General features: G+C 57.8%; 1 protein-coding gene across 13 annotated transcripts in view; it reads left to right on the forward strand.

The window, feature by feature from the left end:
• The window catches only part of RAP1GAP2 (RAP1 GTPase activating protein 2), an 81,555-nt gene extending 73,867 nt beyond the window's left edge, over positions 1-7,688 (forward strand). For 10 of the 13 annotated variants that reach the window (XM_074593804.1, XM_074593792.1, XM_074593797.1 and 7 more), the window contains 8 exons: positions 2,030-2,167; positions 2,543-2,661; positions 2,973-3,086; positions 3,624-3,741; positions 4,120-4,246; positions 5,492-5,571; positions 5,768-5,806; positions 6,545-7,688. In XM_074593804.1, coding sequence (XP_074449905.1) covers positions 2,030-2,167; positions 2,543-2,661; positions 2,973-3,086; positions 3,624-3,741; positions 4,120-4,246; positions 5,492-5,571; positions 5,768-5,776 — 705 coding nt within the window. In that variant the 3' untranslated portion in view covers positions 5,777-5,806; positions 6,545-7,688. The remainder of the gene's footprint in view (positions 1-2,029; positions 2,168-2,542; positions 2,662-2,972; positions 3,087-3,623; positions 3,742-4,119; positions 4,247-5,491; positions 5,572-5,767; positions 5,807-6,544) is intronic. The other 3 variants (XM_074593791.1, XM_074593800.1, XM_074593794.1) reach the window with 1 other exon arrangement.
• Positions 7,689-11,060: the final 3,372 nt, after the last annotated feature.

Here is an 11,060-nt window from a genome sequence, read left to right on the forward strand (position 1 = left end):
GCTTGGTGTTTGTTACTGGGTGGGCAGGAGGGGACAGCGTGGGGCTGCCGGGGTGGCCACGGTCCCGGCACCGGCTGGGACTCGGGCTGCAGCTCCCACTTACCCCGGTGTAGGTCCGCCTGCAGCTCCATTAACCATGGATAACCCATGGATACGGTGCCGGACACCTCCAGAAGTCCGGCCCTGGATGGCTCGTTTCCTCTGAAATCTCTTCACTGTGCGGGGGGACTCAGGGGGCCGGAGCGGAGGCAGCCGTGGCGCGGCGGGCGGTGCGGCAGCAATTGGGAGGGAATAGCTGCGAAGAGAAACTTTCCTGTAATTGGCACGCTGGCATCACAGTCCAGTTTGGGCTCCCGTTACTATGGTGACTACAGTAATTAAAATATGGGTATAGATTTGTTGTTGGTTTTTTTTTTTAACTTGTGCATTTCACTGCTGCTTTTCGTAGCGTGTGCCAGACTTTCAAAAGATCTCATGGTTGTATTTGTAAGTGCTTGGGACAACAACTGCGAGAAGACTTTAAAAATAAAAAGTTGGGTCCTGTTTAAGCACCCAGACAAGAGTTCGGATCTGCAGAAGGTCTCTGCCTCCTCTGTGCATGGCTCTGCCTGCAGCACTCGAAGTCAAACAGCTTACGGCAGTTCCTCTTGCCTGGCTTGTGCCGCCGACGTTTGCAGAGCCTGGCCCTTGGTCCCTTCCCAGGGGATGTGGAGGGCTCCGTGGGGGCTGCGAGTCCTGTCGTGTCCAGATGTGGCATGGCACACCTCTGGGCTCTGCCGTGGAGGTGGGTTGGACCCAGCGTCATTGCTCCGTGCCCGGGCAGGGCATCCCTCGGCGTGGGGAGCTGCGGCACTGCTCCAGCTCTGCCGGGCGGACAGAGGGAGCGAGGGCAGGAGGCCTTGCGCTGGGCATCTCGCTCCCATAAAAACCAGGCTGGGCCAAAGCGGACAGGGATGTTTCAGGGCAGCTGGGAACGAACAGGCTGTGGTTTGCAGTGCCGAAGGCTGAGCGGGAAAAGCAGCCCTCAGCTGGGGCTGGGAGGCTGTGGGCGCTTTGGCGGAGGGGTTGGGTGGCAGGAGCTTGGCACAGCAGTGGTCCCGGTCGTTGATCACTACGTCCAGCAGTGGGGGTTCAGCAGGAGAAGCCGTGCTGGGCTGCAGCGCTGGCACACAGCACGGCACGGGGCACTGGGCTCTCAGCTGGAAGCTGCACCCAGACTCGGTGACACGGCTCAGGCAAGGGCGATCCGGAGGAAAGCGTGTCCAGAGCCCGGGGGATCATGGCTGACGTGGAGTGAAGGAAGGGGCTGCCTGGTTGGGAGAAATGAAGACTGAAGGGAGCAGGGAGAATCCGCAGCTGCCGTGGGGACGGTGCTGCACAGCTTGTCTCCGGGTCTCACAGAGGTGGATGGGCCAGGCCCAGCAGCAGCAGAGCTCCAGGCTAAGCGTGCTTTCGGGCATAAGCACACTGAAGAACAGAAGTGCTGTTGGGAAGAGGCGGTGAAGCCTCCAGCTGTGGGGATGTTCCGGGGTGGGTTGGAGAGGTCGGTTGGCACACAGGAGAGGTACAGGCAGGGCAGGAGGCTCCATGCAGGACCCGTCTTCTCTGCAGCCAGGGACAATCACGGGGATGTGTGCATCCAGACACTGGTTAACGGCTCGGCTGTGGTCCCCGTTCCTGCTGGGGGTTTTGGGAGGTCGGCCAGGCGCTGGGCCAGGAGGCAGGCTCTGGGGCTCACGTCTGTTGCTCCGGTCCCATAGCTGCAGTCCTCAGCCCTCGCACCCGGTGTCGTGGGGGGAAAACCTGACCTTGTCGTGGCCATGGGGCTCCCTGAGGGGTGGCTCGTCCTCGGTCTGTGCAGAACCATGGCTGCTGCTGGTACTCATGGCGTTGTTGGTGTGCGCCGGCTCTTGGGAGGGGATACCAGGCAGGTCACGCTCCGGTGTGCCCGGGAGAGCTGGGGGCAGTTTGGGGTGGGTGTCCCACAGGGTGGTGATGACCTGCTGTCCCCTGTCCCCTCCGACCGCAGAGAGCCATCCGGGTGCGCAGCCACTCCATGGAGACGATGGTGGGCAGCCAGAAGAAGCACCACGGCGGCGGCATCCCGGGCAGCCTCAGCGGGGGCATTGCACACAACAGCAGCGAGGTGACCAAGACCACCTTCTCGGTGAGCGCGGCCACGCGTCCCCCCAGTCCTTCCCTCCCTCTGTCCCTCCCTCCCTCCCCAGCCTGGCAGGGGCTGACGGAGCCTGGCAGTCCCCTGCGCGGGCAGCGAATGCAGAGGTGAGGAGATTTGTGCAGAGCGTGATTTTACGAGTGCTGCGTTTGAGTTGGGTTTGTTTAGGGAAAGAACTGAAGCTTGGCTTCCTGGGGTTTTCAGCCCCAAAGCACAAGGGAGATATGACAGAAATTCTGGCATTACGTGTATTCTAGATGTGCAGGCTGAGAATTGCGGGCAGCATAATTCCTCGTGGGATGTTTAGTCATAGGAGCTTGTAGGATGGAGCTTTGCTCTCCAACCTGGACTGATCTGTGCTTTCAGCCCCCTGTACCAGCAGCTGCTGCCAAGAACCAGTCCAGGAGCCCCATCAAGCGCCGTTCGGGGCTGTTCCCTCGCCTGCACACGGGCTCTGAGAGCCAGGCGGAGAGCAGGACCAGGTGGTAAGTTGGGCAACGCCCTGGTCACTGAGGTTAAAAACCCCGATTGCCCGTTAAACATCAGGGAAGCTGTCGGTGGGTGCTGGAGACCTTGCCTGGGGCGCAGCCACAACGAGCCAGCAGCGAGAGCTGCTTTTGCCGTGTTGGAGGGAATGGTGCCTTGGATCCCTTCCCTCTGTTTTAAATCGGAGTGGTGGTATCCAGAGAGCATCTGTTGCTCTTACAGTTTAGCATTTGGTGTTAGGGAGTATAATTTGACCATCCTTTTCAAGTCTCTTGTGTAACTTGCGCAACCTGTCTCTTTGTGCCCTCAGTGACAGCGTTTCTGGAGCCCAGAAGACACCAGATTTGGGACATTCTTCTCAAGAGATGAAATCTGAAACCTCCTCCAACCCCAGCTCCCCTGAAATATGCCCCAACAAGGACAGGTGAGCCGGGAGGAGCCCCGTCCTCCTCCAACTGGAGCTCGAGTCACCCTGTAGCTGAGAGACCATCAGGAACTTTGTCAAACAAAACCATCCCCAGGTTTTGCTATAAATAAGTTTGATATTAAGGGTGGAAAAAAAAAGATACTGGTGATTCACGAGCACAGCTCCTTTATGGTCTGAAAATAGCCATCCTTAAAAAGAAGAGGAAGAGCAAAGAGCAGTATTTGACAGAAGTTGCCCAAACCCTTGCGGCACAGGAGCTGGGGAGGCCGATGGTGCCCATCCCTCCTGCCACTGGGGAGTCAGCCTGGCCCATGGGTTTCTGCTGGTGGCACCCACTGGCTGCTTTGTCCCATGCTCTTGGAAATGGTTCCTCCCAGAAACACCCCCCAGCTTTGTCCCTGTGGCAGCTGCTTTGCTCCGGGGTGGGCGGGAGGGTCTGTCCCTGTCTGTCCCTGTCTGCTGTCATAGCCCGAAGGACACGGCTTCCCGAGCGACAACCACGTGCCCTTCATTTTGCTTCACCTCCCTTCCCAGGCCCTTCATTAAGCTGAAAGAGAATGGGAGGTCAAACATCTCCCGTTCCTCCTCGAGCACCAGCAGCTTCAGCAGCACGGCGGGGGAGAGCGAGACCCTGGAGGAGTACGACAGCGTGGTAGGCACCAAACCGCCCCGTGGCACATGTGGGACCCGTGGCTCCGCACGCCCACGGCTGCCCCCGGGCGGGCTCTGCATGGGGGAAAAGTCCCGCAGACCCCCAGGTGCCTTCTCCCTGCTGACATCCAGGGGCTTAGCCCCGGGTGCAGGAGGAGGAGGGTCATGGTGCCCGGTGGGACACCCCTGTGAGCCCTGGTGTGCACGGGGGACAGTGCTGGACACACCGGGGCAGGAGGTTGCTCCGTCAGGAGTTCTCCTTGGCATGGGCACGTGGGGGGGGCTGTGATGGGCAGGGATGTACGGAGGCGTCAGCAGGGCGTGGAGAGGAAAGGTGGCTGCAGAAGGGAAAGCCATGTCCCGGTCTCTCCCCGTGTAGGGAAGCCAGCCGTCCACGGCGTCGCCGTTCAAGCAGGACGTCTTTGTCTACAGCGCCTCGCCCGGCAGTGAGAGCCCGAGCATGGGGGCCACAGCCACCCCCGTCATCATGAGCAGGAGCCCCACAGGTGGGTGGCAGGAGGGCCGGGGGGGGCACAACCTCTGCTGTGGTTCCTGGAGCCCCTGGAAGCCCCTGGGGTCCCACAGGGGCAGGTGGGGATGGGGTCTGGGATGGAGAAGCCCCCTCCCAGCCTTGCCCGGGCTGCAGGCGGCTGCCGGAGGTCACGGGGCGAAGCAGCAGCCGCGCGTGCCCTGGCAGGACGGGCGTCCCGCCGGATGCGGGGTGAGCCCTTGCTTCTCCCGAAACCCTCATCCCAATGGGGCTGTTCCCGAGAGACAGCCCCGCATTGCTTTATTTCTGTATTTCCACGGGGAATTTGTTTCCCTTCTAAATTAGCGCGCGGAGGTGGCTCTTGCTGTGGCTTTGTTTCCTCCCTGCTCCCCTGACAGCCGTGTGCAGTAGTCGTGGAAACTCGCTGTCTCCAAGGACCCAGCCACGACTCACAAATTATTTAATAAACAAGCAGCTTCCCTCGGACTCGGCTCCGTTGCCCCTGCTGCTAACTCGCTCTGCCGCCGACCCCGTCCGTTTCAGTCGGACGATTTGCAAAACGAGCTGCAATTCAACGGGGGTAAAATCGGCAGAAACGAGCCCTTTGCTGGTGCATCCCGCGGCGGTGCCGGGGCTGGGGGATGTCTGCAGCGCTCGCCCCTCGCCCGCGGCTCGCCGCAGCTCTCGTCTCCCCTGCCTGCCGGGAAGCACCGCCATCCGAATGCAAACAGACAGGATGAGCTCAGGAGGTGTTTGTGGGAGAGCCAGGGAGGCACAGCCCACCCTCAACAGCTCCGTCACTGGGAGCAGCGCGGGGGAACGCGGGGCTGCGCGGTGCAGGCTTTTCGTATCTCAGCACCCCACGGGTCCTCCTCCTCCTTATTTCACTAGCGATTTTCTGAACTATTAAACCAGCCCCTTCTAATCTTTAAAGTGTTTATTTTGTATTTTTCCTGCCAAGAACATGGAAATCCACCCATGCATTATACGGATCAGTCATTTCTTGTAGCCTTTTCAGTGGCATTTCCAATAGAAAGGCTGTGAAATGTAATTAAGCCTCAATTTGTTCCATCAAAAACATTTAATGTACAGATTTTGCCAAACATTCAGCCAAGATAGACTAAATATTGGTAGCACTAGTGACAGTCTATTGAGGCGCCTGGCTGTCAGGCTGGTCCAGCGGCAGTCAGCGCTAGGGATTCAGCAAATATTTTTCTTCAGAGATTATTATTTTTCTCCTTTGTTTTTCCCCTCCCTCCAGCAGATATAAAGAACAGAAACTCTCCGAGGTCAAACCTGAAGTTTCGCTTCGACAAGCTCAGCCACGGCAGCTCCAGCACGGTGGGTGCCGGCGGCTCTCGGGGCAGGCGGCGCGGGGAAAGGGGGACACGGCGGGGGACGGGGCTTGGGGGGCTGCGGAGCAGGAGGCAGAGCCCGCGAGGGGCAGTGGGAAGGGAGGGGAAGGGGAAAGAGAAGGGATTTCACCACTTCTTGCCCCTTTATTTGCAACCCAACACATACTCTGTTTCTCATTTAGAGCCACTAGCAGGAAGAAGTCGTCATGAACTTGTAAAAGGTGAGTGTCTGTGATACGGTGCTGGGCAAAATGACCTGTCTGTGCTGCGTTGAACAAGTGTGTCCCCTTCAGAGACAGCTGACGTTGGCTAATTGCACTGATTATTGTTAGATATGCGATCAATAATGTATCTTAAAGCATCCTAAATGCTTTCGTAAGACGAGGGCAGCGCTGGGGGTGGAGAAGCAGAGCCAGGTGTTCCTCCGCCTTCCGAAAACCAGATGGAAACGGTCAATTTAGAGGTGGATTTTCTGGGCAGAGGTGGAGGGAGCGCAGATTAGCCTGGGCTCTGGGGGCTGCGGGACCCTCCGTCCGGCAGCGGCTTTTGCCCACATGCGGGGCCACCAGCCTGAGCGGGTGCTTTCACACAGGAGGTGTTGGCAAGCCACGAGGAATGCATTTACTGGTTTTCTCACAGGCTCCAGTTCCCGGAGTCTTTCTATGTAACAAAATCAGGGTTTTCATTAGGAAGTTCTTACCTGAGCAGAAGAGCCCATAAAACTTGAAATGAGAGAAATCTCCGTTTCTGAGAGCGTGGGTTCTCAAAAAGCCATGATTTTCAGCCCCTCGCTGAGTTTGCTCCTCTCCCGGCCGGGGACGGGTTGGTGTCCGCAGGAGGGGCACAGCTCCGGCTTCGGCCCTCTCCCTGGGACCAGCACTTCATTGCCATCCCTGCAGGAGTGAGAATATTCTCCTTCCACCGTCTCTGATGCTTTTTTATCCTTTTCTTCTTCGCAGAGAATTTTTGTTTCAACAAAGGGAAAACTCTTCAACACCCCGTGGGAAGATGCGCGCCCCGGCTGTGGCGGCGGGGGGCCCTCCCTTCCTGGCTGCATCCCCGCGCCGGGACGGAGCTCCCACCTCGCCGCCATCTCTGCCCCGACAGGGACCCCGCCGCCTTCCCACCGGGTGAACCCCTCGCAGCAAACACCCCCGCGCCGCGCACCCTTCTCTGCGCCGTGGGAGGAGACGTGGCTCTGACCGCCTGGAACACGTGTGCGGCCGGAGGCTGTGTCCCCTCCACGCTGCCCTGTCCCCTCCACGCTCCCGTGTCCCCTCCGCGCTGCCGTGCCGTGCCGCGTCACCCCGCGGGTGCCCGTGCGTGCTGCGGTGCTGGGTGCTGGGCGGGCGCCGTCCATCTCCTCCTGGGCAGGGGGGAAGCAGGACGGACCCTGGCGCGGTTCGGGTGCCTCCCTGCTTTATGTGCAAGTTACTAGTGGGGAAACAGGGGTCTTGTGTTTGTTTTTTGGAAGGGTCGGTGGTCAGGGCAAGATTCCGTGTTTGCTTGGCTGCGGGGCAGTTCCGCTGCCCCAGTGTTTCTGTCGCTCTTCGCTGTTTGGAGGCAACGGGGCAAATCCTGCCCCGCGGCCCTTGCCGGCACGGCGGGGGCTGCAGCAGCCCTCCCGCCGCCCCCGCTGCCTCCCCTCCAGCTCGTCCCCCGCTGTGAACCTCCGGGGCAGATGCAGCCCCTCACTCCTTGCTCACTCGGCTTCTGGCAGGAGAGGAGGGTGAGGGCACCGGTCCCGGGGGGGCAGAGCCGGTGACCGGGGCCGACTCACCCTCCCGCAGCAGCCCGGGAAGTGGTTTATGTGGACTCCCTGCTTTTTCCCTGCCTGAAACTCTGAGCGCAGGTCCTGGGAAAGATTAACCAAAGCTAAAGCTGTAGTGTATCGAAATACCAGAACAGGGACTCGGCTCTGCTTTACCCTGTGGGCTGGATCGCTGGGGGAGCAAATGCAGGACACGGCAGTGATTTGGGTGGCATTAGGCTGCTCCGCCCCTTGCAGAATCTGTCCTGCTGCTTTTCAGTCTGCTTTTGTTTGTTTTGAAAGACGAGGATTATGAATTCTGCAAGGTGATTTCCCTGTCGTGACCTTTATCCAAAAAATACCTCTCTCAACATGCCAAGAAACGCTTTTGCTCTTTTAACGGAACTTTCTCTAAAGTTTACTGAAGTCTGTCCATGAATTTCACGTCGCTCATAGGTTTCCCGTGTCAGGTTTTGGAAAGACACGCTGCGATGCTGCAGAGATGCTCCCTCCCCCGTACCACGATCTGTGACCTTTGCAGCCTCCCCTCCATGAAACAAGGTTCTCAATCTCTAGTGGAAGCAATTCTTTGGGTTCGTGATTCCTAATGAAAGCAGAGCTGTGAGTGCCAAAGTGAACTTCCCACGGTTGGAGCCGCGAGGGCACCAAAGGGCCCGGCAGGCGGTGTCAGGAGGTGTGGGCAGAATCGCACCCAGAAGCAGCTGTGGGGCGGTCCCGGGGGGGCTGCGGCTGCTCCCCAGGGAAGCTCCTTGCCCCTGGAGGGAACGGGCTTGTAGAAGCCAACCATCGCCTCCCCACCGCCCCCGGGCCAGAGCAGAGCCAAGGCAAACCCAACTGGCTCCGCTCGTGGGGGCTGCCTGGTCCTGACGCCCTCGGGTTCATACGGGTGCTCCTGCCTGCGCGTGTAACTTCTCCATTGGAAGGGAAAAGGCTGTAGCCCTAACGGGAGATGAACCGGATGAAAGGAGGAAAAGACGTTGTGGGAAAGGTGAGCAGTTTCACAAGCGCCAGGTGCACTGTGTAGGACTAGGAAATACCACTAACCACCCGTGGGGACGCTCCCTCCTGCTTTCCGTGAGTTGCATTTAAATAGAGTTTCAATCTTAAGGCTTTCTTTGAAAGAGGAAGGGCACGGTGTGCTTAGCCCGGTCCTTAGCTAGCTCTAGATGTTCTCAGGTTCCACATACTTTGCTGTTCAGCACTTCTGTCGATGATGCTTCAGTAGCACTTTCAACCCCATCCCCGCTTCCTCCTCTTAGAAGCTTTTGCTCTGGTTTTCTTACGCCGCACAGAGAAATACTGACTGGTGCAACGACTTGCTTTGAGGGTCTGCTCCTGGCTCGGCTTGCTTTCCCTGAGAAGTCGCTTGATTCTATAGACGTTGTCATTCGCATGGGTGTTGATCTCCGTGAGATCTTTCAGCAGAAGATGCAGTGGCTACTGTCAGCTGGGGTGTCATTTTCGGTGTTGCCTTTTTTTTTTTTTTTTTTTCTTCTCTCACTTGAAACCGTGACTTTGCTTTTTGACCTAGGTTGATTTGTAGAATTATTTGAATGGCATTAAGAGGCAGGCAGGACACATGTGTCGCTTCAGGGAGAGCGATGCCACGCGTTGGGACGTGTGTCTGCCCGCGCCAGCCTGGGCGAAGGAGCCGAGGCTGGCAGAGGGTTTGCCAGCGGCTCCTCCATCCTCTGGGACGTTTCCAGCAGCGCTCCTCACGCTGGGTCGTGAAATCCCACCCACTGCAGCATCCTAAATAGCAACTGGGCTTTTGAAGCTCCTGTCCCAGCCAGGCTGTAGCGTGGTTTCTGCCCGCGCTGCCTTGCGCTGTGTGTGCCGTGCCCCTTTCGGCCCCCAAACTGTCCCCAGCTGTCCCCTCCGGCACTGGGGAGGGACCAGCACCGGTGGCCTGAAACCTCGGAGGCATTTCCACTTCCAGCAGCGGGTGAAGGTGTCCCTGTATCTGTATATATACTGCAAAATGTTTTGTGCTTGTAAGTGACACATATGCACATATATATACATATATAAAAGGGATTTTTATATATATATAAAAAAGAAAGGATCCTAACTGACACTAAAATTACTGGGCAGTGCATTTTTCTTTCTGATCCCCACCGTTTCCACGCACAGAACATGTACCACTCTCCAAGTGATTTGCACAGGGAGCCGAGGGGGCTTGGAAACATGGCTGGGGGGGAATGGGGGAGCCCCCGGCTGCATGGGGGGGGTCTCTCCTCTCCCGGGGTTTGCCCCCCTTCTCCCCAGGGTTTGCTTGCTCCTGCTGCACCCGGCTGATGCCCGGCTCGGACCCGTCCCTGGCCTTGGTGTGCGGCAGAGGCAGGTCCCCGTCCCTGTGTCCTGGCAGCGGAGCCGGGGGGGCCCTGCTCCCCCCGCTGCGGCCCCGGCGATGCAGTCCTGGGGACTGGGATGCAGAGCTGCTGCTCCCTCCGGGCTGCCATTCCGGAAAGCACTGGGGCACGTACTTGCGCCCTCCCGAACCCCCCTGGAGTCAAGCACAGGGTTACACCGAAGCACAACGCGACAGTGCTTTTGTTTCTGAGCGGGAAGGGGGATCCTAAGCACAAACTCCGTTTCTTCCCAGAGTTTTGAGGGTCTTCAGGAACGGCAGGTGAAGGAGCCAGGGCGCGTCTCTGGCACGGATGGGTTGTTAACCCAGGTTGAGGTTTCTGGGCTGTTTTCGGCTCGGCTGCCGGAGGTGCTCCGCGCTGAGAGCCGCTGCCAGACCCCGTCGGCGGGGCCGTGCTCGGCACCCCCGCGCAGCACCCCGCGCTCGCGCCGCTTCGCCCGCGCTCCGGCTTCTGTCCCCTCCGGCTGGCGGAGCCTGTCCCCCCCCCCGCGCGCCTAGGGCATGCTTTCATTATGTTTTAATGAATGTAGCACTGCGTATATCCTGCAAAGGGAAATGCTGAATTTATATCATTAGAATGTGAAGAGAGTTTATAGAGTGAAAAGAAATCTTGAAGAAATGTATCTGACAAAGTTTATTTTTTATGTAGAGAGGCGGTGCTTTGTAGTTCCTGGTGGCCTATGTCTGTTGTAAATAATGTACATTTAATTTATTGCTATGGTAGCAGATTGTATTTGTTATGTATAAAACTAAAGGTTCACAAATGTATATTTTGTTGCTTAAATGTGTCTTTGCAAAATTCACAATAAATAACATATTTTGTGTCCGTATGCGTACTACGTTGTGTATGTCCATGAAGTGACCGAGCTCTTTGGGGAACAGACATTGATCTTTACGTCCCTGCAAAAGCCACGCGATGGCGGAGGCCGGGGCTGAGCCGTTCCTGGTGTGAGTGCGGCTGAGCTCACAAAGGCACAAACTGACGCAGAGGAGCGTCAGTTCCTACACCGATTTACACCCCAGGGCAAGAGGGTGTAAATCGGGACACCTCTGCTGATGTTCCTAACGCTGGGAGCGGATGGAGAGAGGAGGACCCGGCTTCTCTTTTACAGACGCTTAGCAATTTTAATCAAGTGAACCGTTCCGTTTGAACTGGAATTAGTGCCACGTAAAGCTCAATATAAACCGGCCCCTCAGTATAAACCAGTCTCTGGCAGCAGCCAGCCCACACGAGGCAAAGAAAATAAACAGGCAGCAATTCAGTTAGTCTAAACCAGCCGAGTTTACCTTGGGCCGTCGGTCTCCGGCATCTTGGCTGCCTTTGGATGTCCTC

Source organism: Larus michahellis, chromosome 7 (genome assembly GCF_964199755.1).
Source record: "Larus michahellis chromosome 7, bLarMic1.1, whole genome shotgun sequence".
Taxonomy (NCBI): domain Eukaryota; kingdom Metazoa; phylum Chordata; class Aves; order Charadriiformes; family Laridae; genus Larus; species Larus michahellis.